Source organism: Triturus cristatus, chromosome 3_2 (genome assembly GCF_964204655.1).
Source record: "Triturus cristatus chromosome 3_2, aTriCri1.1, whole genome shotgun sequence".
Classification (NCBI taxonomy): domain Eukaryota; kingdom Metazoa; phylum Chordata; class Amphibia; order Caudata; family Salamandridae; genus Triturus; species Triturus cristatus.
In genome coordinates this window covers 509544162-509571577 of record NC_140584.1, presented here as the reverse complement: position 1 = coordinate 509571577, position 27416 = coordinate 509544162, and the positions used below count along the sequence as shown (strand labels likewise).

At 45.4% G+C, this 27416-nt stretch overlaps 1 protein-coding gene and 1 pseudogene across 4 annotated transcripts in view; one reads left to right on the top strand and one right to left on the bottom strand.

Annotated features, from left to right (window-relative positions):
• Positions 1–27416, bottom strand: part of USP47 (ubiquitin specific peptidase 47) — a 1403064-nt gene that overhangs the window by 703381 nt on the left and 672267 nt on the right. For all 4 annotated transcript variants that reach the window (XM_085648190.1, XM_085648191.1, XM_085648188.1 and 1 more), the window contains one exon: positions 21379–21434. In XM_085648190.1, coding sequence (XP_085504316.1) covers positions 21379–21434 — 56 coding nt within the window. The remainder of the gene's footprint in view (positions 1–21378; positions 21435–27416) is intronic.
• Positions 24418–25420, top strand: LOC146857627 (uncharacterized; annotated as a pseudogene).

Genomic DNA, 27416 nt, shown 5'->3' with positions numbered 1-27416 from the left:
CAACAAGGACCGCCGTGAAAGTCGAGGGACGGAAAGGTTGGATACACCTTCACCACTGCAAACGCTACTTCGGGAACGACTGTACTTTCAAAAGGAACACTGACTGCTCGAACTTTGAGCCCCCTTTGCTAGAGGAGACTCCGCAGCAGAAATATAAAGCGAAACTCAGATCCCATAAGTCAGAACCCGTTTGATCGATTAAGTCCACTAGGTGGTGAAGCGGTTGAACATGTATTCTGGCTTGCATGAGATCTCGAACAAAGCGACTGAAAGAAAGAGCAGGATGAAGAGCAAATACTGTAAACTATTACGTGGTAGATGTATAGTTACTTTGATTTTTCTATCTCTCCTATGTATCACGATATGTATCAGCTTCGTACTACATGCTATTTTTCCTCCTATTGCTTCACCTTTACACTCCTCCACCAATGATACCACAAAACACACATTTAGTGATCTACCATCCCATGAGTTATCGTATCGACTTGCCTTACGCAACAATACCTTTATTCAGATGCTGCACCATTCACATCAGACTAGCAATGCTACAGACTGCTGGGTCTGTGGCCGACTTCCCCCGTATCAGAAGGTGAAGGGAGTGTTGCCTCTTTTCCCTTTTCCGTTCTCCCATAATGGTTCTTGCGGAGCATGGTTTGCCTTAATGACATCCATCAACGGTGAAGCCAAAGAATGTCAAGAGGAGGATTGTAGGGGCGAGTGGGTATGGGGTAACTTGAATAAAGTCATGAACAAAGCATGTTTCCCAGATGAAGAGGGTCTTCCCCAAATGAAAGGTACAGATCTAGAAAATGAAGAGTATCTGCAAGGAAATGCGACCCTCGATTTCATAGTATTGAACGTAAAGCCCCAACACATGTCAGGTCCGCCTTCAATTACTGTTCTGCCAGTGAAAGGGAAATTGTGTGTCAGAAAAGAAGGTTCAGTACATTTGGGGCACAGTGAGTGTGATACTATAATAGTATTAAAGGACAAAGGAAAGTCCTATTTCAGAGCATCACGACACACCTACTTTATTTGTGGCCAGACAGCCTATGTACAGCTGCCCTTGGACTGGGGTGGGACGTGCTACATATCGTTTCTCCTACCACCCGTTTTCTCGACCCCATCGAGCTATCATCAAGATCTTCGGCTCACACTTGTTAGACACAAACGAGGGCTCGATGCCTCTGGCATTGACCAGACTGAGACAACTTGGGAGCAATATACAGATTTCAATAAAGGATTTTATTTCTTCATAGGTCCCGTCCAGAATAGTAAACTTATCCGAAGGCTAACAAGGATTCTAGAAACAGTTGCTAATGTGACTGCATCGGCCCTGGGGAATCTGACCCAGGAACAGTATGCTATGAGACTGGTCGTTCTTCAGAATCGTCTTGTTCTTGACGTCATCCTGGCGGATAGGGGCGGGGCTTGTAGGGTCATCGGTTCTAGCTGTTGCGTTTTCATCCCTAATAACGCACCGTCTGTATACGAAGCAATAACAAGGCTCCACAAGATTGCCCATAGCATACATCAAGACCCAGGCACGTGGACATGGTCCGGTTGGCTCTGGGGATTAATATCGGCTTGGGGATGGAAAGTGTTGACCGCCTGTGGGTTGATACTATTAATGATATTCAGTTGTTGCCTATGTCTGCAGTGTGGCCCGGCCATTTGTGGCCTGTGTGCTACTGCATGTGTTTCACATCCCCATTTACAGAGCATTGAAAATGGAAAAATAATGCTGCAAGAACAGATCGACTGTCTCATGAGAATAGACGTTGCATAGGGGGTTCACTAGGGTACAAGGAGGGAATGAGGAAAATAAAAATCTATGAGGCCTATATGTCCCCATGTGCCCCCCCCCCCCCCAACGCTTATGTGCACATGCATGTAACCTATGCATATCCCCTCCATGGCCTTTCCTATCCTGAGACTTATGCTATAACGTGGCCTGCCATCAGTCAGTCCCCCATGAGAGAAACGACAAATCTGTATTGAGGCCTACACGTTTTGCATCATGTTTTCCTGCACCACATACAAACCCGTGTTTGTGGCTCAGCTAGACCCGAACAGAGGTTTCAGGCCTCAGACGTTCAGAAAGCTGTAGCCGCATATCCTTGGCCTTACACACTTGGGCCTCAGCCAAAGGGGCCCTGTCACAAGGTGCCGAGACAGTATTGAGCACGGTTATCTGCTACTCCTACAGAGCCGCATTCCTGCCTGGAGAAGGAGGAATCGACATAGCCCATCAGCACAGGAGAAAGCACAGCCTTTCTGTCTCTGTTTGTGAGATTGCAAAGCCCACGTCAGTGAAAAGCCCATAGCCCCCATGTAAGGCCTCTGCAGTAAATGAAGTAAATGAAGAAATAGATGCCACATCGGCTCTTGGTGATGAGCAACCTATGTCACAAATCAGTCCCTGCTCCAGACATCAGATATCAGATAAAACAAGATGTGCTGGTCGTCCTGACACTGACTTCCAGACTTTCCGGTTGCATAGCAACCTCTCCCCACGTCAGGTACACGTCATACTCGAGTTGAGCATCAGTAAGGCAAAGTTCCAGTACAATTCCAGCAGATCACGCAACCCCCTCCAGGTATCCACCCACCTATGACAAATTACCCATTATCATCAAGTGGACGCCCACATGGACGCCCACCTTCACACCTACTTACACGCCCACATGCTCTTATCTCACTCTCTTTTGCTCTTTTCGTTTCCGATGTATATATACTGTACTCTGTGAATAATGATTTGAGAATACTTTTGAGTCCCTTCCAGATCCCTTGTGGTGATGGTAATATTCTCCCTTTGACTCGAGTTATTGGAATAAAGCCCTTTTGAACCTGATACCACAGACTCAGCCTCTTGCTTTATGCATGATCCTATTGATATTCTGAAATACATAGAGCGTAATATTTTATTTACGACACTTGTCAGATTGGATTATGGTAACACCCTGTATGTGGGGATCCAATCTCAGTATCTGTTAAGGCTGCAGCGCCTTTAAAATGCAGCAGCCAGATTAGTATTGGATATCCCTAGGTTTGAGCCAGTCTCCCAAGGATTAAGAGCCCTCCACTGGCTCCCGGTGGACAAGAGGATTACGTTTAAATCCCAATGCCTGGCCTTTAAAGTACTACATGGCACAGGGCCTCAATTTCTGAGGACTCAATTGAAATGGTATGTACCGTCTAGAAGTCTAAGATCCGCACACACTAAACTTCTGGCATTTGGGCCAGCAGGACAGAGATATGGAAATAAGCATTCTCATCCTCAAATAAACATCAGCCTCACCAAACTGGTCACCAAACCCACACACTCAACCCCATTTTCACCTTCAGTGACAGAATCAAATTCAGCCACACCACAGAAAACACCTGGACTGACTACAGCATCATACACTTCACCATCACCGACACCCAGCTCACCACCACCTGGTGTCAAATCTCTCCCCACCGCAGCTGAAGCAAGGTCACTGATACTCATTGGTCAAGGGCCCTCACCGCTGCCCAACCTAAGGCCTAACAGACCTCGACCAGACCGTCCAGAGATTTGCCGCCTGGAGCTCCAACAGACTCGCCCCACTGAAACATACACAATCCAATAAGACCTCCAAACATGCAAGCTGGTATATCCTAGAGTTTAGCACCACCAAGCACAACTGCCACCAACTGGAGAAGCGATCGTGTGCCACTAAGAACCATGCAGACAGAGCAGCTCACAAAAGAGCCCTCAGCAACCATCACTGGCACATCAAGGAAGCCAAGAAAGAAGCCATCGCCACCAGTATCGACGCCATGGCCAACCACACAAAGAAACTCTTCAATAGAGTCAAAGAATTTGTCCGAAGTGGCCGATCTGTGTAGAGCGGGTGACGTGGTTCCTTTCACACAGCTGCAGAATGAGTATGATATGGCAAGTACAGAGCACTTCAGGCACCTACAGGTAAAACATGCATTACAAACGGTACTTACTAAAGGGGACTCCCTTCCAAAGTCTTCCCCACTTGAGGACAGAATCCTGAATGAGTACATGCCAAGGAAGGCCATTTCTATGACCTACAAGAAATTAATAAATAATGTACCTGATCCCCTCCTTCTGCTCGGCGCCCGCTGGGAACAAGAGTTAGCAGAAATGGAAGATGTGGAGTAGGCGGAGGCCTTGGCCTGCCCCAGAGAGATAGCAATCTCCTCCAGATTGAGATTGGTACAGTTAAAAATGCTTCACAGAGTCTATCTCACTGACCCAGCGCTGGTGAAGATGGGTTATAGGAGCGATTCGGGTGTAGGAGGCAAAATATTGGTCCGATCTGGTACAATGTATGGAAGATGTGATGGAGTTAGCGTAGAGCCTAATGTAAAATTATGCTTATTGAATATATGGGGACCCACTGATTTAAATAGCAAAGGGAAATTGTGGGTGACAATGGGAACAATAGTCGCCAAACGGAATATTGCCAGATTGTGGGGAGCCCATGAAACGCTGACAGTGGGAGCATGGAAAAAATACATGGACTGGTGTACGTTATTAGAACGCACAGTATATGAGTCTAGAGGGTTACCCAGGAAGTAGTTGCAAATATGGGGTCGTTGGAAAGAGTATAGGGGAGGAATTTGTGAACCCCCACAGATGGAGCATAATCCGGACCTCATGCAGCAGGAATAAAGACGGTCAAATAGGTTACCAATGAAGAAAGTGCATGAGCCTTGGTTCACGGTTGTCTGTCCCGATGTAGCTATACTCCTAAATTATGGTATTTGTAATTTCATTGTAAAGTGTATCATTAATAAAAAGCATTATACAAAAAAAAAAAAACAGTCAAAGAATATTCCAACCGGACAGCCATAGAGAAAAAAATACATCCCTCACAAGATCTATGCGACACCCTCTCAGACTACATTCACAGCAAGATCACCAACATCTACAACAATTTCAACCTCCAGCCTGCCACCCTCAACGAACTTAACTAACCAGTGACCATCGGCCAAACCATTACCACCTGGTCTCCCCTCACCACCCTGACAACCTCAGCCATCATGTCCTCCATCCACTACGGAACATCCACCGACCCCTGCCCCCAATAAAAACACGTAGACATTAGACCACTCCTAAAGAAACCCTGCGCTGACCCGAGCGATCTAAAAAATTATCGTCCTCTCTCCCTGTTCCCCTACCTGGCTAAAGTACTCGAGATGGCCATTAACCAGAAGCTCACCAAATTCCTGGAACAATACCACCTACTGGACACCTCACAATCAGGATTCCGGGCCAACCACAGCACTGAGACCATGCTGATTGCCGCCACAGACGACATCAGAATAGTCCTCGACTGCAGAGAAACTGTGGCCTGGTCCTCCTCGACCTCTCAGTGGTGCTAGACACCATCAACAACACCCTTATCAACAGACTCTACAACATAGGCATACAGCAAGACCCCCTCAATTGGATCACCTCCTTCGTCACAGGATGCACACAGACCATCCAGGTGGCCCCCTTCCCCGGACATTGTGAGAAAGTGCCGTCTTTCTTGCATGGTATGCGCCCACTTCTTGCTGAATTGCTGATGTTCTTTGACTGAGCGTACCCTGGGCTCCTGCTAATCAGGTACCCAGGGCCTATGTTCCTTCCCTAAAACTGCATTGAAGCCTAAACCCAAGTGGCATGTCTGGCCACATGTCAGCCCCTGGTAAATGGTACCACAAGTACCCAGGGCACTGTGACCAGAGAAGGCCTCTAAGGGCTGCAGCACTTATTGTGCCACCCTTAGAGGCCCTGTACCCTGACACCCACACACTGCCTTTGCAGGCTGCGTGTCTTGGTGCAGAACAAAGTGAAGAGTCGACATGACACACATCCCTGTGTGCCATGCCCACAAACAAAGGCCCTAGCCTACATCAGTCACCCCTCTAGCTGGGTGCCCTATGCCAGTGGTGAGGGTACAGGTGCATGAGCCCTGTGCCCCTATAGCACCCAGGTCCATTCCTGGGCACTGTAAGTGCAGTGCTGCCATTGAGAGAATATGGTGCTGTGAGTATGTCATTACGAATTCCACAGCACCATAATGGCTACACTGAAGACTGGGAAGTTTGGTATCTAACTTCTCAGCACATTAAACCCACACTGATGCCATTGTGGGATTTAATGTAAAATGCATAACAGAGGGCATCTTAGAAATGCCCCCTGAAACTCGATCAACTCCTAGTGACCTGACTGAGTGGCTGCTTAGGCTGCCACCACCAGACATGTTTCTGGACCCCTGGGTCGAGAGCTTGCTGCTCTCGGGGGCCTGAAACAATGCACATCCTGGGACGAGGCGCCAAGCCTCCTCCCCCAGGATGGCCAGGGATCACGAAGGAAAAGCTTCAAAGGCATGCCGCCTTTGTGAGCCTCTCCAGACCATTTGATGCTTTCAGCAACTGGTCCCCACTGGTTCTACCCCCCACTTTGGGTGGGAGAACCGGCAGGAAAAACAAGCGAGGAAGAGAGGTGTGCCCACCTCTGCCAACTCCACCCCTTAGGTGGGGGAGGCGAGGTGAAGCACAACCTCGAGTCTCCGCCATCTTGAGGATGGGGGGACTCAGCCAACCAGGGACAGGCTCCTGCCCCCCTCCCACTGGATAGTGGCAGAATAGGGGGAGTACCTCCCCCAGGGAAGGGACCCATTGGTCCCTGCCCTTTACCTATCTGTAACGCCCCTAAATTTAGTATTTAGGGGGCACCCTGAACCTTTCTTCCTCAGATCCAGCCTACCTATAAGTAGAAAAGAAGGAGTATGAAGGGCCGTGCAGAGCTAACAAGAGGACGACGCCCACTGACTTGGCCCCAGGCCTACAGGCCTGTCTCCCCTCGAACCTGCTCCTGCAAAATCCTGGCGTGTCCAGCAGCCAGCAACCTCACAAACCCCGGAGGACCTGCCTGCCTTCACTTTCCAGACTGTTTCTCCCGTAAACACCAGACGTGTTTGAACTGCAGCTTCTGGTGCCAGCCAGAAACCGCGAATCCAGCCACTTTGCACCGGCCGAACCCGGCCCGAGCTCGAGTGGAAACACCACGAGGAGGTCCCCCCGGTGATCCTGACCCGAGATCTGGCGACCCCTGACCTGCCTCAAGCCTCCAGGTGACACCTGCAGCCTCAATCCAGAGGACCCCCACCTACCGTTACCAGAGCGGGTAAGAAACTCCGACGTCACAAGGCACACCTGCACCAGACGCCCCACAGCCTGGTGTGCCCAAACCAAAAGTGCCTAACCAACCCACGACATCCCAACTTACCCCTCGAAGTGGTGGTTGCACCCAGAAGATCCTCGTCCCCGAGCCTGCAGTGTTTCTTTGTCCCAGAGGTTCTCCATTGAAAACAGGGCACCCGACCTCAAAATAGCACCCTGCATCCAGCCGCCCTAGTGCCGCTGAGGGTGCAACTTTGGTCCCCAACTTGCTTAACTAGCTTAACCCTAGGAGCTTTGCTCCCACAACCCAGTGGCCTGCTTGTCAGCAGCCACCAACCGGAGGTCCCCTATCACCCATTGGATAACATTAGGCCTAAACACTCTGCACCCGGCCGCCCTAGTGCCACTGAGGGTGCAACAACAGTGCATCACTGACCCTGGGAGACCCCAGAACCTTAACTCTCACAGTCGATTACTTACCTGTGAACCATTAACCTGTTTTTCTTCTATAGGTTAACATTGACACTTTCTCCAAAACGTTTTTAAACCTAAAAATATTCTTTAAAAATCATGCGAATAACCAAAACGTAATTACTTACCTGTTTCTAGGAAATGTCCCAGTGATGAATCTAGGTATCCAGCACTGAGTTAGAAAAGTAACATAAAAAGTAACTTACCTGCAATTTATTGAAAAAGCCTATTCATTCCAATGTACTGTATTTGCTAAGTGTTGCATACTACTGCTCCGCTATAAATCAAACAAAGTACAATTTCTAGTGCACTTTCAAACTGTCCTATATCCAGTAACTTATTACTGAAACCTATTTATTGCTTACCCGTACCAGGCTTGCTTGGTTCTAAAAATAAACAGTATATTTTTATACAACAACAATTGGCCTAGAGTTCAGTTCTTGAGTGTGTGAATTCATTTGCCGACTGAGTTGGTATATCAAATGCTTAACACGGTCCTCTGATACTGCCTTACTGCTTGACCAAGCTAGCACTATTAGAGAGTAAGGTTCTATCTAACTTTAACCTCTGCCTACCTCTGGGGACACTTGGACTCTATACACACACCTCACCTCATTTTGGTGTAGTATATATAGAGCCAGTTTCTTACAGACATCATATGCGGCATACCACCAGGATCATTCCTAAGCCCTAACCTGTTCATCCCCCTTGCAGACTGTCAGATCACACGGGCTAAACAATCTCATACACAAACAACACTCAACTAATCCTCTCGCTCACCAATTACCCCGCTGATGATAAAACAAACTTTAACCAACGCCACGTCCAAAGTAGTCAACTGGATGAGAGATATTCTCAAACTCAGTGCGACAAGACTGAAGTACTGATCGACGGGATCAACACCTCCACCGGGGTCCACAGCTGGTGACCAACTCAACCAGAATCCTCTTTATGGACCCTTTGGCCAAAAGGGCCTGCACTTACTGCTTCAACACGGACAAGTGGTCCTCCATCACTGTCCTAATGGAGGTGGAAGGTGCAGCAGGGTAAAAAAAGAGAGGGCGTAGACTGGACGACTTGGAGGACTCATTGGCCTGAAGTGATAGTCTGCCACCTATGGAGTAAATATCGGATCTAGTCTCCGATTGGGTAGCTGTGTGCCAACAAGAACACACTAAAGCAGTTTTGAGGCTGGAGGAGAAGGGAACTGCCAGCCTAGCCACAAAGGGTGCGTGGAGTCTGGCAATAACAATATAGGAAACCTCTACCATAGCAATGAAGGAGGCAAAACTGCAGGTGAAACTAATGAGGGAGCATAAAGGCCCAAGGAACATGCTGTAGCTTTGCTCTCCTTGAACCATCCCAAAGGTGAGTCCACTTTTTCAATGAAAAGGCAAGAGCTGCCAAACAACATATCCATTAACGATTTCTGGATAGCCCCAGAGAAGCTCATAGACCTCAAGATGTGGGGATGAAGGGGCACACTAGTATCCATTGCATACCCAAAGCAGTTGGTTGTGTCCAATCCACAGCAAATTACAAATTCTGCTGCATCACAACTGTCCTGAATAGTCGGTGTTAGGGACTCCTGAAACATCCTGGGATACCCAGAAACCGGTCCCACGATGCTTGTTTCAAGTCCAGGGAGGACCTGGCTTGGCAGTTCAGACTGGACTGTTCCCATGAGGCACAGAGTCAAGACTGATTTGCATATGGCTGGGTCTAAACTGGGGTGTCATGGTGAGCAAAAGAATGATGGATTTAACCCAGATCTCTTGACCGGTGGTGAATGTATGATTTATTCAGCATTCTGTCCATCATTTGTTTGCATAGCACTTTTCACCCTGAGTGGGATGGGTATGCCCAGACGTGTGTCCCTTACTCACTGTGCCACTGGATTCAAGCTAGCCTGGCTGATGAAGGGTAATACCCAGCAACCGGTCCCAGGATGCTTGTTTCCGGTCCAGGGAGGACCTGGCTTGGCAGTTCAGTCTGGACTGTTCCCATGAGGCACAGGGTCATGACTGATTTGCATATGGCTGGGATTAAACTGGGGTGGCATGGTGAGCAAAAGAACGATGGATTTAACCCAGATCTCTTGACTGGGGGTGAATGTATGATTTATTCAGCATTCCGTCCATCATTTGTTTGCATAGCACAGGGACTCCAAAAACCAGCTGGCAAAACATGTTCCCTGGTATGCCAAAGGGCATGAGAATAGCAGCCCAGAAGAAAGTTGGTATTCACAGATCTCATGAACTTCTTAATCGATGCAAAAGGAACCAGGGCAGGGGATGGAGCTGGAACCAAAGTCAGCACAGGAGCCGGTGCTAAACCCCAAGGGCCACAGATACCACCAAGGGTAGACCTGCTGGCAGACATCGGACTTGAGACCTCCACGGATCCTTGGTACCCGAAGGCATGATGTAGGTGGCCGGAAAAAGTGCAAACTATATGCAGCATAGTCTCTTTTAAGGCTATTACTTGCTGCAACGTTGCCGACGGATTCAGGAACTCAGGGTGTGCCAGGACCAAATTTGTAATCTGCTCCTATGGAGATTGGAAGCAAGACAGAAAGACATGTTGACACCTCATGTCTCCCTGAGAGTATTAGGAAGTGGCTAATTTCTGCTTTAACTTCTTGTTCTTTCTCATGGACTTAACTGAAGACTTGGACCGCAGCGAAGATCTGTCGTGGAAACAACTTTTGTAGCAGGTACCGGACCTTCCTTTCGACTTAGACTGATGGTCGAGTTGAGTCTGTGTGCTTGCCAGCAAAGTTTGTCCTCACGGTTCCGTATGGTGTTCGGTTTAATATGGGCACAGTCGTTTCAGGCACTGGAGTCATGCTCCGACTACCAGGCACCACAAACACACTGTGGCAGTCCATTACAGACATCTGTTTGCGACAGTCCCTACAGGGTTGAAACCCTGTGGTTCAGGGAATTACATTTTCCCTGGCACATTGGCTAATGTTGTGAAAAAGAATAGTTTAAAGACCAACTAGAAGGACATCCCTGTCAACAACAGACACATACAACAACTGTGATACCTGACAATATGAGAAACACATCAGCATGTAGTAATACGTATACTCAGTATATTATCATACATAAACACAGCAGCATGTAGTAATATGTATACGCCGTTAATTATCATACATGATATCTCTGAAATTAGATATTTGGTAAAAATTGAACCGCCCCAAGATAAAAAAAAAAAAAGAGGGGGAGGGGATTCGGTCTCACCACCACAACAGTATAGGTGAGTTGTCATATGAAAATGCTGTCTGTCAACTAGTGAACAAGAAAAAACAGTCATGAGACCTCACACAGTGAGTAATGTTGGAGAAAAAGTCATTGCCCTTCAGAAGACTGGGAATGTAGACCAGACAGAAAAACATATAGCAAGAACATTTACTAGATGGATGAATGCACTAATTCATGATAACTTGGAACAAGTTGGCCCAAACGGACAGCGTGGAGCATGGACAGGTGCATTGGAGTAGTAAAATCATGTCTATACTAGACACTATTCTTTACCCTAAAGGAAGAACTTACAAGCAAATAGCAGCCAAAGAATGCAAAATGTAAAATATGTACAACAACCCAACTTGCTTAGCCTCTTCATAGCTCTGATACACTCAAGAAATACTTAGGACACTAAGGAAGCAAGATAGAACGCACAAAAGCCACTGGTTTGGAAAAAAACAGATGCGTGAAAGCGCAACTGAACCTTGTAAAAGGCCATCACAAAAAGAAAATAGAGCTCTTAGCGCACTACAATAGATCTCAGAAGAACATACGGCACAGTCCAAGGGGGACACAGTGTTATAACAGAAAGAGTGCACAGTAAAGAAATACACTACCAACATAATATTCCTGAAGAGCCAAACAATAGCAAACCAGTACTCCACATAGAGTAGTTCATATACCCATAAAAGGGGTATGGTCTCTTGAGCCTAGCTCTTTATCAGAGCTAATGGAAAAGAAATCAAACCAGCTACCCAGCTGCACACACTGTCCGGGAATTAAGGACTCAAACCCAGAGAGTGATAGTCTACTATAAGTGAGAAGTAGTGCTTATACTTCAACACTACCAATGCAATGAAAGCCATAACAGAGACCAAAGCCGTGGACATTAAAGAACAACTTAAACAAGACCCTCAGAGGAACAAACACAAGTTGCCAGCCATGAGGCGCTGGACTGTAGAATCAGCATGGCTATCAAATAAATTGAGGCCATCAAAAGGCAAGTCCCTTAGACTCTCCCAAACATTCTGGGAGAAACGAGAATCACGCAGCTAAGCGTTCCTCCTTATAGCTACTGATCTAGCCATAGTCCTACCTATGGAATCCGTAGACTCCATCGCTGACCTGATAGTGAACTTAGCCAGTGCACGGCCATCCTGTACCAGCTGAAAAAGTTCCGTTCCAACTTCTTCTGGAAGAGAAGGAAGTAATCAGTCGACAGAATCCCATAGGGCAAAGGAAGCCCTTCCAAACACACAAGAAGAGCTAGAGGATACAAACAAAGTTTGGCCACATGTCTCCAACCACCCAGACTCCCTGCTCGGTGGAAGCAAGGAAGGAGCTTCCAAATTCAGCGAAGCCGAACCTGTCTGCACAACAAGACCTCCAGCTTTAGGGTGCTGAGAAAGACAGACAGGGTCATCTGGAGCAGGTCGATGACGGTGTGCAATAACACGCTCAACAAAGACACTTGGCATCGGTTTGGCCCATGTCCCCAAAAGAATGCTGTATAGCGACTCTCCAAAAGGAAGCAATGGCTCGACCACTGTGCCTCCTTGATGGAGCAGATCCAATAAGGGATCAGAGGACAGAGTCACCACAGGAAGTTGCAGCTTTAAAATGTCAGGAGCCAGTTTGATGACCGCAGAAAAAGCTGCACTAGCATCTGTTGCTATTCTAGGAGGTGAAAGTAAATCGTAGGTAGGGGACGGTTGAAGGCAGACGTCCCCACTACAAACCAAAGAACCTCCTGCATGCAGCTGGCCAAGAGCAACCAAACGCTCAATGCTACCAGTATCTGCAGGCTCGTCCTGCAACACTGGGAAAATGGCAACTAAAGGAGTCTCATCCTCAATTTGTAAAGGAGATGGAGCAGAAGCCCCAGTGGCAAGAAAAGGCGTCTCCAGCGCCGACTAACCTCGAGACAACGTCATACCGACGGCCACCACATGGGGTGCATTGGTTGAATCAAAAGGGAGAGGAGAGAGGTCAAAGTCAGAGTATCACAGGTGAGAAGAGATAGCTACTGATGGAGACAACAGACATAGCTAAAGAATTTACTAAATACTATAAGTTCTATTGCGCCCCCGAAAGAGCAATGCAAAATGCACAGAGGAATGCCTCGTTTTATGGCCACTCTTCCAGTGTCTAGAGCCTGACAAGCGCAGCCAGACACCTTCGATAGAGCCTTATCGACAAAGGAGATCTGAGACCATCAGTCACATACCCACTGGGAAAACTCCAGGCACCCATGGATTCCACAGGGTCTCTTATAAATGCTTTTCAAGATACCTCAATTCAATCCTCACTTGACATGGAAAAACTGAGTTGAGTTGGAAACTGGAGTGACTTATAAAGGCCCACCTCACTCATTAGTAGACACAAAAATGTTGTCAAAACCCTCACATGTCCCCTACTAACAGTCATGCAGATCCCTGTCCACTATCATTGGAACAGATTCATGCCAGAGAGTTCTAAGCGGCACAACATCAGACGTCTGTTTAGTGCTTCGCACTTTCATGTTGGACTGGGAATCCCTTAGCTCTACTTATATCTAATTTTCAGAAAGTCCTTGATAACCTCGACTGAAAGTATATGTTTCTCTTCAACAGAATGAATATGTCCCTCTCTTATATAGTGTCCCACGGCAGGGGTCAGGATCATTGGCTTCAGTTTTTGCTGTGGCGATTGAGCCACTAGCTAAGAAGTTTCGCCAAGAGGAGGAGTTGCCAGGCTTTAGATGGACAACAGACATGGTGGATACATTTCCCCACCCGAGGCAATCACAATGCTCAGGACAAATCTAGTATTTCGCCCCATTTGGGGAGAAGCAGATTTGGAAGAGTGAGTGTCAACCTCTCTTATTAAGGTGGCTTCAGCTAGGTGTAAGTATATGGGACCACAGATCAGGCCAAGGCCTGGGCGGACAGCATTGTCCCCATGGTTGAAGTGATGAAGAGAGATCTGTCACACTGAGACCACTGACCTTATCACTGATACGGAGACAAACTCCAGTCAATATGGTGGTCCTACCAAAAGTCCAATATACCCTGCTTTACTTTCTGTTACACATTCCATGCTCCTTTCTTGCGAGTCTCTACTCATAATTATGAGCCTTCCAATGGAAAAACCGATGGTATAAAATGTATATGGCCAAGAATTAGAAATCTATATTTGACTGGGGGACTAGAGTGGTGACTGTCAATTAAGGGTGGTTTTGCAGGGGAGCTAGGAATGGCATATTTCAGCTCTCATCACGCCATTCACTCCTACCAGTCACCTATGACTATATATCTTGCCCTGAATCGGACCCAACATACAGAATGGAGCCTTGGGAGGGAAATTACCCCTCCACTTTATCAATGAATTGACACTTCACAATGATGGTTGAAGGAAGAACCAAATAGCCTAAATAAAAGAAAGGCTGGCTTGGGTACCTACAGGTTATTGGAAATACTCCTCTACAAAGGCAGTTAGTGATCGCAGAAACATCATGAGATATGGGGTAATTGGATCCGATATCAGGCACAGAAGAGTTACGAACCCAGGACTGTAATGTCATCCTTATGAGAACATGATCAAGTGCCTGATTTCACAGAATATCAATTGTTATGTGCCTGTGGGCCCACGTAGCAATGCTGCACGTTTTCTTACATTGTCCTCTTTCTGCACAATAATATTTTACTGTAACCTTTTGCAAATATTTGCGTGTGTGACAATGTTGGATTAGTTTCTCTGTAACTGCTTTGCTTACACATTTCGCTTTTCGCAACATTATCATGATGCCTCGCACATCGAGTACAAGGCCTTTGCACACACTGTACAAGGTCGTTCTATCTTCATCCACTGAGCGACATGGCTATGTGCAAACCCATAACAATGCTAATCTAGATTATATATATCTATATCTCTATATCTCTATATCTCTATATCTCTATATATATATATATATATACATCTCTCGCAGGGATGCTTTTTATAGTAAATAAATACACATTTTTCTGGGAGTTAGCCAGAGGAGACACTTCTGTTGACATCGAGAGGTCCCTGCATGTTGGGACTTCGCCAAGCAGCTGCCTAACATCTCCGTGACAGGCCTCCAGTTCGCGACCAAGACAGGGTTCTACATTCTGTCCCGCCAGGTAATGAGGTTTGATCATTCCGTGGGGGGATTCTTGGTTATACACACTCACACATACCCTAGAAGTACATAGAGTAGGGATTGCATAGCAGGAGTACGCCCGATACCTACCTTGGTTTATATGCCTGCATATATAAGCGGTTCTTAGCACCATGGTGGAACTATACATTCTATTTACTATTTTGGTGCTTGCTATCACTTTCATATGCTTCGGTCTAATTATTATCGCAGCGCATGTATTTCATGCAAGAATAACGTTGGTTCAATAAATAGATTGACGAACTTCCCATTGTGCATTCTCTGTATATTTCTCTGAGAAATTGAGTGCATGAGTAACTGAGTGAAAGGGTACTCAATCTGTTACCACGATCCCTGAGGGGTCAGGGTTGTCATGTTCAGTGGTTGCCAGAAACCATTCGCTCTTAATCTAGGTTAAGGGGATTTATGGTGCCACTATGAGCTAGCTGGTCTCTAGGCCAACATAAACTACGGGGATGCATGGAATTAGTCTAGCCACCTCACCCAAAGTTTGTTGTCCACAAACGTGCAGAGCCTATGGATTAGTGGGAACTACACAGTACAATACCCTTTCAATTCCCCACACACTCATATATTCTCATTCTCTCTTTCTCTCGCATATATTCTCATTCTCTCTCTCTCATATATTCTTTCTCTCTCTCTCTCTCTCCATTTTTTATGATTTGTTTCTTTAGAATCTAAATCGCAATAGAAAAAAAATCTCAGGACTGTTCATCTCCTCAACTTGTAATGTCACATGAAATGTCAAATCTACCCTTCGAGCTACAACCAAATCACCTCCTACGACAGACAGAGAATAGCCAAGAAAAATATACATGATGCAGCTGCAGCATGCCGTGCCACCTTCCCTTGTCACCACTTCTCACTTTTACCTGCAACACTTATCTTACTCTCTCATATAATGCACAAATACCTACTGGGATGATCAACACTACACGTTTTTTTGACACTGTACGCAACTTAAACTCTATTTTCCAATTACCATATTGATGTCCATATCAGAGTGTTGCTTCCCTCACTTTACCCCCTCCCCCGTTGTTTCCTGTCAGTAAAATGCTTGATACACCCCTGCCCTCTCCACCTGGGACAACATGTCCCCTTTGACCAAACTATTTAGCATCTTGCTAATCCAACTTGAGCTTAACTCAACACTAGTCTGATAATTTCACAGTTATTACACTTTGTAGGCATGTGTGATCCTCAATGCCTTTTGTTTCTTTTCACTATAGTTGTTCGTACAGTGAATTACATTTTCATGAAAGATTTTAACTTTCTCGTCACTAGAATTGTCAGAGCATGATAACCATAGCCCAAGATATTGTGGTCTCTGGACCTACAGATCCAATTAAATACTTAACATGCACATCTGTCAATATCTGTAGCAAATTATATTGTATAAGATAATATTTAGAAAAGAATAAAATCCAATGAAAAAAATATCAGAACTAAATTGAGATCCTACAGTGTCACCACAAGAGGAAAAGTTGAGATGTAGTCCATTCTGATAAAGGATCACCAATGGGCAAGTAAATAATGAAAGCTAATCAGGCAAGCACAAGGATGAAGACTCAAGTAACTAACATTCCCCAACGCAAGGCCCTCTTTGGTCAAAGATAGATTCGGACAGTCTGGCACATGAACGATCCACTGGCTCTAGAGAACACGAAGCAATAAAACAATGCCAGCAACCCAAGTACACCAAATAGGTAGAGGTGAAATCTGCTAAGTTGGCATCCATCACTTTAGAATTCAGATCAAAAGAATATAGGTTCTTTCTTTCAATTTCCAGAAATGTTGACTGCAGCACTGAAATTTCAGATGCAGCATCTGGCCAACCTGATGCAAGAGAAGATTCAGTTTTTGAGTGAACAAAATTGGAAGTCAAACACTGAACACCAACAGCTCTGCATAAGGACTCTCATTGCCAAATTTGGTGCAATAAGGAGCACTTGTGTTTAGTTCCATCTCATATTCTGGAGCACCTGGCAAAACACAAGTAACGCAGGAAACATACAGTGTAGGCTGAAGGTTCACTGAAAACTAAACACACAGCCTAAACACCCTCGAGGAGCAAACCAGAGAGCACAGAGAAGAATACATTTGGAATTGGTTGAAGTAGGAGGGTGGGGAAAAAAGGGTAGATTGCCAGTTAAGTTGTCTGTGTGCATCCATTACTGAAGAGCAGCTCAAATAGAAAGGGGAGACCACTAACACATATAAAAGATTGGCCAGATGCTGAAACAACTGACGCCAAATGAATCACCGTTAAGACAACGGCCTCGGTAAGAATCTACTAGGATACAGGATCAGCAGAGCCCTTAAAAGTCTCATTATGTTTGCAACTGGAAAAACAGCCATCAGACAAAACATCAGGATCACAGTCCAAATGTCTTGAATTCTGTGCTCGGATGGAAAAGCACTCCGAAGGCGGTGTCTAACTCTGCCTTAATGAAAAGAAGGTGGTCTGAGAGGAATCTTGGAACATTATTGGAGATTTGCAGCAGGGACAGCATGTTGCTGGTCTGGAAGAGGTGGTCAAACACCAACTAATGTGAGCTTGTCTTGATCAGCCAGCCATTCAAATATGGCAATCCATGTCTCCATGACCTGTACAGATGACTTTCCACCAGGGTCAAGACTTTGGTAAAAAAAATATATATATATATACACAAACACTGAGTTATTGTCAGCCCAAACAGAAGAAATGTAAACTGAACATGTTCTGTTCCTTCCACAATAGAGAGCTAATTCCTGTTTCTTATAGAGGACTAGAATGAAGAATTAGGTTTCTTGCAGGAACCAAGGATGTCATTCAGTCCTACTGCTCCAAGGCTTGTATCACCTCTGCCAAAAACTATTTTCAAACATGTCCCTCCTCGAGTATTTAAGGCAGCTGAATTTTACTATCAGCTGTAAGCCTTCATCCTTCTTGTGGTCCAGGAGGAAAAAACTGAAATACGGTCTCTCTTAACTGGGTATTCATAATATTCTTTACGGGGAGTTATTGATCCCGCCTTCATCAAGTTGGGGGAGTGAGATACAGAAGGATCTTCTGGAGATGGAGGAACCAGTAAGTGAGTTCCCACAAATGGAAGGGCATATTGCTGAAGAACAACCTTTCTGAGGTTATGCCCTTACACCCATCCAGAACCACTGGCACCCATAGGGATTGTGTTCTTTGGAGAAACACTTTAAATAGGTTTTAAGCGTGGCTGTAGATGAGGATAAGAAAGAAGGCTGCCGTTGGTGCAGTCCACCTTTGGTACTACTGATGCAAAAGAACTGCTGGGGGGGGGGGGGGGGGGGGGTTGGTATGTCTGTCTGTCTGCACAGGTGATCTCTGGATTAAACGTTTAACCTTCAGTCCTGCTAATAAAACTACCTGGCATGGAAAGTCAGATCCAATGTGGCACTGCTATTTTTGAAGTGCTCAAGGTAAGAAAGGTCCGTTTCACCAAACATAGTCCTAATCAAAATGAATGTCAATAAGGTTGCCAAGGGCATCCCTGGAAGATCATACAGAGCACATCTGTACATGCCTTCATAAAACCCCATTGCTATATTTTGAGTGGGATACTATATCTAACTTATCCAGGCAGTTTTTCAGAATTTGCTTACTGAGTCCTTTCCATCATATACCAATTGTGATAAGTGTCTTCAGTTAGTCAAGTACAAAAAGTGGCAAAGTCGGTCAAAGTTTGGTTTTAAACAAGACGCAAACATGTAGCATTGGATGAGTTAAGGCAAGCTACGAAAAAGCGAGAATTTACAAACCTTACCTGCTATACACATGGCATTGAACGCTAGCTAGTGGGGTTCTGGTAGCTCGTTTCTCATAGAATTTTATACTGCCACCATCACAGCGGTGTTGCAAGTCTGGCTGTGTTCCTATGGCCCACTCATGTTTGGTTCACGGGCAAAGTGCGACAGTGGCGTATGTTTAGGCAGGGAGTTGACTGCCCTGGACTCGGATGCCAGGGCTGAAAGATGGCAAAGGTGCTACCAGGCCTTTCATGGCCACCCACACCGGAAAAAGGAAGCGGGTATGGTACCTTTCAAAGGGGACAGGGCTTACCAGTGAGAAGCCTTCAAGCTGACCAATGAGAAGTTTCAAAAGAATGAGTGATGGGTGGCAATCTGGTGTGGGGAGATAGTTTGCCTCAAGTTTTTCTGAGGAAACCTGAACAATGAGAATCTCTTGCGGAGAAAAGTGTACAAAGATTTGCCGCCTATAACTCTTTGCCACTTGTCTATGGGTGTCAGGAACCGAAAAATGTTTCTTGCAAATCATCATGACAAGATCCAAAATAGCTTTATTGAAACAAGCAGTTGGTCTGTAAAAGTCGCTGCAGTCTGACATATTGCAGTAGGTGGGGCACGACCTCAGCCAATAGTCCCACAGCCTTATCAGAAGAGAATGAGCTAACTTTCTTTCACAGGTGGACACGAAAGACAGGTGAACCCAAAAGGCACCTCTGATGAGGTGTCAAACCTACTAGCATTAGGTAAGTCAAAATATAGGGCTAACTCTCAATACTCAGGAGGTAACAAGTTACCTCCCTCACAGCTGTCATCATATCCTCAACGAAATTCAGGGACTGGCATCTCAAAGGAACCTCAATCCAAGACAAAGTCTTCATAAGGGCAAACCTCTGAGATCTAGAAAAATGCTTTGCAAGTGGATGGTCATAAAGTTCTGCCATCCTAATGCTTTCCGCAGCCAGGATCTTCTCCCTTAGAGAGGGGTGTTTCAGCTAGTTACAGCAGTCAGCTCTGTGAAAGCCATGGTGGTAGGCATTGTCAAAGGGACCACGACCAGCATTGTCAACTCCATGTACTACTGACCTTTGGACAGTGTTATCTATGGTGTGTACACAGACATTGTTTGCGTTCCTATCTGCACTGAGGCCAAAGACGCCAGTTGAGTTGAAGTCCCTTAAATCCACTTTGGTGGAAAGGGAGCAGACCAGAGAGTGGATAAGCAAACCTGAAGCCTTCCAGCACTTAATTTTAAAAACCTCAATCTACAAGACTCTAAAAAGAGTGTGAAAGTCACCTTAAATATCACTGGCACCGGTATATGTGTAGAAGAGTAAGTGAACTCCTATGTTATGGGGTAACAACCCCACCAACACAGGGGCTCTCAGTCAATGTAGATCTACTCCAGGAGGACATAGAGAGTGGTCCTTCCTGCACTTAATCTTGTACATTTTCCTGTACATTTTGTGGAAAGAAGATTTCTCCTCAGAGCATTCCCATTTCATGGCTTACATTGTGAGGAACTGGAGAGCTCCCCCCTGGATGACTTAGCCAGGAAGCGTCTGACCTCTGTACAATCACCGTGGTGTGCTTCAGAGCACATTCCTCACATTTTTAAGTTAGTCTAAACTGAGGCACACTGCACACTTGCTGTGGAGGTGTTCAAAAATGATATTTGCTTCCTGCAGGACTGGCACAACTTGAAACCCAAAAGCTTTGGTAGCGACATTACTATTAAAAAAAGAGTCCGCAAACGCAGACAGGAAGGTTCAAGGTACACTGCTTGTGAAACAAAATATGGACTGTTCAGAAAATGATAGAGCTCCAGATTTATGTCTGATGGAGCCTAAACTGACATCAGGACCTGAGGTTGCACCTTATATGGCTCACTCAGGTGCAGGAGGAAAGCCATGGCTGAAGCCATTGTGAGACCCCCTAGAGGCACTGGGGAGCTATTGATAGTTGGAAAAGGCCTCTGGACAGTCTGGAGCCTGGGGATGCATACATTTAGGAAACTAGATCAACAGGTATCCATCAGAGAAGGCTAGATAATCCTTACTGTGCAGTTTTCCATATATGATGACCACAGGAGTAGCTCAGTTCAAGTCGGTTTTGTCTGTAACCAACATGGTACCCAGGCCAGTTTATTCTGTTCCATTAGCAGGTACAGCTGGTAATAAGACAAGGAATGACAGCTAAGTTGCAAGTTTGAGTGAGGCTAAAGAGGAAGGCATAACTTCATATGTCAAGCCGCACACCTTGAAACTTTAAATGTGCCTTCTAGTCGATAATTCCTTCATATCTGCAGTTACTTAATTGATGTCTTTTATAGTTCCACCTCCAAAAAAAGCATGAGGATTACATCATTTTCTAAAGAAGACAAAAGAAAAAAACCATTTCTCCAATACAGTATCCCCTTATAGAAGCTGTAATGTGAAAACAATGGCATTTTTGTTGTTTTATTAGCTATGGCGATTGAGTAAAATATAACCAGTCTTATTAAAGATTCATTATTTTATTAAACATTCTTTTCGATATACTTACTTGCATTTCTTGCTGGATTCTTCAGTCGATATATAAGCATATATGCATTTGTAGAGCTAATGAAAAAATAATAAATAGGTCAATTCTTCCACAAAAACTAATTTAATCTGGAAACTAAAATTCTATGCAACAGAGTTTAACAAACGGTTTTTTTTTATAAATCAGAGAAATAGCATCAGGTCACTGTGACTGACCATTTAAATCTATGTATAAGGCGGATTATTAGTATTATTCTGAAGTCTTGTGTTGTTGTTTTATCCAGTGCCTGATCACTGTCATCATTAAAGCGATTTCATGTTTGTATTATCCATCCTCATTTAAGCCTTTCAGTCTTTCCATTGCATGTTGAAGAAAGACATCAATGAGCCAAAAGTCCTCCCATGTTTCTGTGGACACTAATTTATATCTCCTTTAGAACTGTTTGGGATAGCTGGTGGGGAGATGAAGTAGATGGTCAAGTTAAACTTTCATTTTTACACGAAGTCCCTTCATACTAGCATTAATTTATTTTGTTTACCGGGACTGACATATCGGATGTTTTCTTCTGCCCTAGTAATCCTGCTGAGGTTTGTCTAAGAACCAGGTCACCGGCAATGATATCAAGATAAATTCTACTCATGTCTTCTATCATATTTCTCCCCAAAGTTACTTGAATTGTCTGATGTGAATTTCCATCAAAATATTAAAATAAACAGATATATATTTACACTCATTGATACAGTTTTAATACAATGTTCTGGGATGTGTATGCAAGCCTGTACCCCAGACATGTTTTATTATTGTGCAGCATCACACTGTAACAGGTCCTTCTGTCCCTCTCCTAAAAAGAAAATAAAAGTCTCACACCATCCTATTTCTATTGAAATAGAACATTGACACATTTAAATAAACATAATCTCATTGACTGTCAATTATTTCACGCACAAGTTAATTCATGCCTTCACCAGGGCGGCTTCCCCATTTAACTGAACATTTATTAGGGTATCTATATTGTTAGAGTGCACATCACTATTTGTATTTTGAGAGAACATAAAAAATAATGCTGTGTAAGTATTTCAAATATATCCATAACCACAAAATATTTATATTTCAAATATATTTATTACAGATTCATCATTAGTTTCAGGGGACACTTGCACTGGTTTTCACCAGCCCTAGAAACCTCTTCTGCCTTTGATAGGTAATCCTCCTTTCTCAAATGAGAGGTGAAGAAATACATCCTTGAGCTTGTCTGGATCACTTTTGACCCTGCTAATGACTTCAAAGTAGCTATAATGTCCCAACAAAAATATATACCAAGATCAAAATAAATTACTGTTGAGTTACCCTATTAGAGGTAGAAGCAGTTAGTTGCTTCAGTGCAAAAACTCTGTATCAATGGTTTTATTTCATGACTTCCCACGAAGTCTACCCAAGTCTAACCACGGTCTCTGTCCTTGCATTATGTATCGTGCAAAACAAAACCCCAGAGCCTCTTCCACACCTGAAGTGACACTTTACACTAAAATGTTTTGGCAAGTTTTGAATTCCAATAATTACGAAACACTGAGTAATGCACAGTGGAATTCCTCAGTGAACGTAATGTACACTACCCGCAGCTAACCATTTAACAGGAACTCTATAGGAGTGTTAATAGTTCTAGAATTTGTGTACGGTAGAGCACATCAAATATGCCGCAATATTAAAATCTGCCAACAGAACGTATATACAGTTGGGTGTCAGCATTTGTTTTTTATTTCAAATGCTTTATTACATTTTTCACAATATACATAAGTAACAAAAAAATAAAAGTTTAGAATAATACACCCGCTGGACATTTGCACGCACAAATACAAAAATAACATTGCATAAAATGTGCATTCTTCTAGAATCAGAATTCTAAATTGTGTAAATCAAGGTAATAATAATAATAAGGAAAGAGAAAACAGAGCGCCAAGAAAAAGAAAAGAAAAAAGAAAACGAGAAAGGAGAAAAGAGAGAAGACAAGATAAAAAGGAAAAGAAAAAAAGAGAAACCAGAAAACATCCACATGAAAGAACAGCAATGTTGATAAGTTCACTGGAAATACAAAGAAATGCCGATAAACATAGTATTGAATATTATATGTGTGATATTACTAAAAACATAACCAAGCTAAACATGTTCACGGAGGTTTATGCGTATTGAAATAAATGTCCAAGGAGTTCCACATTGATCTAAACAAAGGTTTCCATGGAGAGTTCTATAATGCGATATTGTCTGCCCCCCTAAGGTGAGTAACCCAACATATCTATCCTTTATATGAAGTCTTGTGGGTATCCTTCCAATTCTATGTCAGTCCACGGATGCTCTGATTATGCTTCTCAATCTTTACTGACAATTACAGCAGCCAATAAAAAAACTACGAACTTTAAACTGGCATGACCCAGGAAGGCAAACCCCCCTCCTGTGTCTGCACCAATCACATTCCAGTCCACCATATAAGTGCTTTTGTAAACGCCGTAACTTCCTCTTTCTTTGCTGCTGCAGCAGCAGATAAGTACCTCTCCCTTGATTTTAATGTTTTGATAAAAACGTTGGGGGAGGATGGTTAGGTTTGTTACAGTGATGATTTAAGTGTCTTAGCAGCGACTCGCTCGCGCGCGGTTGCGTTGTGTGTCGGGTTTCGACAGAGCGCGCGGTAGGGGGCGGTGGAGCAGGAGGAGGCAGACGCGAGACCCTCGCGCTCAGGGAGCAGTCGCGTCGTTGCCCCAGACGCTGCGCGTGAGCGCGAAGAGCAGTTTTTCTCGATTTACGAGGGACCGGCTCTTCGCGTCTAACGCTAGCAGGACTGCATAAATCTCTGGCCTCTTTTGAACGCTGACCGGAGCAGTATCCGGTTGAGAGCTTGCCTCTAGGGGAGTGTAGGGGTCTCTTTCCACCTTGATCTTACGCCTCAAAGCCCAGCAGTGTAGTGGGTTGATACAGTGGTTTGTCACATTTTAAGGGTCTGATGCACCCCTGGGTTACTCCCCCCCCCCCCCTTGTGAAAGTTCCTCCAGTCCTCTCTGCTTTGCGGCAATGGTGTACTACGCCGAAGAGGAAGACCAGTGGGTTGAGTGCAACCAATTTGAGGAATATCAGGAGCCAGAGGAAGAACTATTGGAGGAGAATCTTGTGGAAGCCCTGGACACCCACGTCCAGGGTTCTGTAAATAAAGCCCTGATCAAGGCCTTAAAGCCTTTTACAAAGCCCCTTCATAACTATGGCAAAAGGAAGATGAAATCTTCTCATAAGAGCGCAGGGCACACGCAGTCATCGGCCCAAGTGTTAGCGCGCATGGCCAAGAATGTAATGAAGGATCATGGCTCCATGGCTACTTATACTACCGAGGAGTCTTCCCCGTCTACACCGGCTACCTCAGACTCCGAGGTTGAATCGGTGCTGCCTAAAAAGAAGGCAAAGAAGACTAAGCACACAGCGTATAAAGCAGACGACAGCCAGGCGCCCAAGAACCTGTTGTTTGACCCTCAAAGTCTGATTCATCCTAGGTCCACTGAATGGGTACCTTGTCCGGAAGTGGCACATTATGTGGCTAATAATTTGCGGCAGGGCTTTGAGAAGGAAGTGCGGGCGACTCTACGATCAGAATGCCCAAGGCCCTCCTTGACAGGGAAGGTGGCGGATACGCCAGAATTAGATCCGAATATAGCGACATTCATGAGAAAGTTTGCGAAGGACCCCAAGAAGGGCTTAGATAGGGCTTGGCGGGGGTGCCAAGACAAGTTATTAGATGTCTCTGGACCCCTCACAAAAATCCTCGAAGCTGCGGTCAATGCTAAAGATCAAAGCTTTCCGCTGGACACGTCGGACGTCATGGAATGGGCCCAAAGGGCTTTGTGTTTTCTTGGCAATGCCAATGTGGCTCTCTCCACAGAGAGGAGACGTTCCTTTTTGATGCGTATTGACTCCCAGTTGGCGAAGGTGGCCGCTACAGAACCGGGTTCCCTCGCCAATGGCATGCTTTTCGGGGACAAATTTGTTAAGGAGATGGGAAAATACGTGGCCATGTTTTCAGCGTTAGACAAGGCTCAGGCAAATATTAAAAAAGTGTTTCACACAGGTGTTTTTGACAGGGCCGGCTGCTCACGAGGTCGAGGGTTCGGCCGAGGTTTTAGTCAGACCTCACGAGGAGCAGAACAACGAGGCAGAGGTAATCAAAGACCACAGTTCTATCCCTCCCGCAATAGAGGAGGAAGAGGCAGAGGCCAGAGAGGAGTCTACCGAGGACAACAGAACACGGCAGGAGATGTTCCCTATTCAGGTACGGATCTAAGTCCCAAGGAGTGCATGGTGGGAGGTCGGATAGCATTGTTTGTCCACAGGTGGCAGGGTCTCACGTCCGATCCCTGGATTTTACAGACGGTGCAAGGTTTTCACATAGAGTTTTATGCCTCTCCAGAGCAGAGTCACGTGCCCGGTCCTCTACATTTTTCCCTACTAGAGCAGAGTTTCATCGACAGGGAAGAGAGTCTTTGCTCCAGAAGGGGGCAATCGTAACAACCTTCCCACATACACAGGGCTTCGTAAGCAACATTTTCTTGGTCCCCAAGAAGGATCAGGGGTTCCGCCTGGTGCTCAATCTCATGGAGTTCAACGCTTGGGTTGTGTATCGCCACTTCAAAATGGAGGGCATACACCTCCTGCGGGATATCCTACTAGAGCACGATTGGCTGGTTCGCTTGGACCTAAAAGACGCCTATCTCGCGGTCCCTATATTCCCTCCGCACAGACGCTTCCTTCAATTTCTTTGGCGAGATCAATGGTTCGAATTTTCCGCCATGCCCTTCGGCCTTTCGTCTGCCCCTTGGTGCTTCACCAAACTGATGAAGCCTGTCGTACAGTGGTTGAGAGAAAGAGGGGTGCGTCTGATCATTTACCTAGACAACATTTTGATTATGGCGCAGTCGCAAGATCTTTTGTTGGTCCATCTTTCATGGACAATACAACTCCTGCAGGAGTTAGGGTTCATTCTGAATCTGGAGAAATCGTTATTGATACCATCGCAGGTAATGGATTTTCTGGCCTTTCAGATCAATTCGCTCACGACGCAGCTTCTTCTGCCTCTCAAGAAGAGAGTGGCGATCAGGAAAGAGTTGAGGAGAGCGCTTGCCTCTCCGACAATATCATTGAGGATATTAGCTCGACTGGTAGGTCTGTTAGCATCCTCCATTCAAGCGATATTTTCGGGTCCCTTACACTACAGGGCCCTACAGAGACTGAAGATTACACCTGCGCAAGGGTCTTTCGTACGCGCAGCAGATTGTACTGTCGTCAGAGGCACGTACGGAGATGAATTGGTGGTTAGAGCATATGGATGCCTGGAATGGCAGAGCCATTTTTTCAACCAACCCGGACGTGGTGATAGAGTCGGATGCCAGCCGTTGGGGCTGGGGATCACATTGTGGGACTCTGGAGACAGGGGGGGGTCGGTGGTCCCGGGTGGAGTTGAAGCTGCATATCAATTGTTTGGAGCTTCTAGCAGGCTCATTTGCGATTCGCACTCTTGCCCCTTAACGGGTTTCTTGCTGCATTCTTCTCCGCATGGACAATGTGTCCGTTACATAAATCGCCTCATAGGTACTAGGTCTAGTCTCCTGGCGGAAATGGCCAAGGACTTCTGGCATTATTGCCTGGACCATCGCATTGTGGTGACAGCGGAGTATATTCCAGGGTCGACCAATGTGATAGCGGATTGGAATTTGCGGTATTTGAGGGATGCCAGCGACTGGAGACTGCATCCCAGGATTTTCAGAGCTTTGGCTCTCAAATGGGGACCTTGTGTGATGGACCTGTTTGCGTCCAGACTCAATCGACAGGTTCCCCTGTTCTACAGCTGGCGGCCAGATCTGTTAGCGGTCAGCTCGGATGCCTTCCTTCAGTCATGGACGATGGGCATTCTATATGCATTTCCACCGTTTGTCATGATCCCAAGAGTTCTGGCGCAAGTTCGCAGACAGAAGGCGGAGGTTATTCTGATTTCACCATGTTGGAGGGCACAGGCGTGGTTTCCAAGCGTG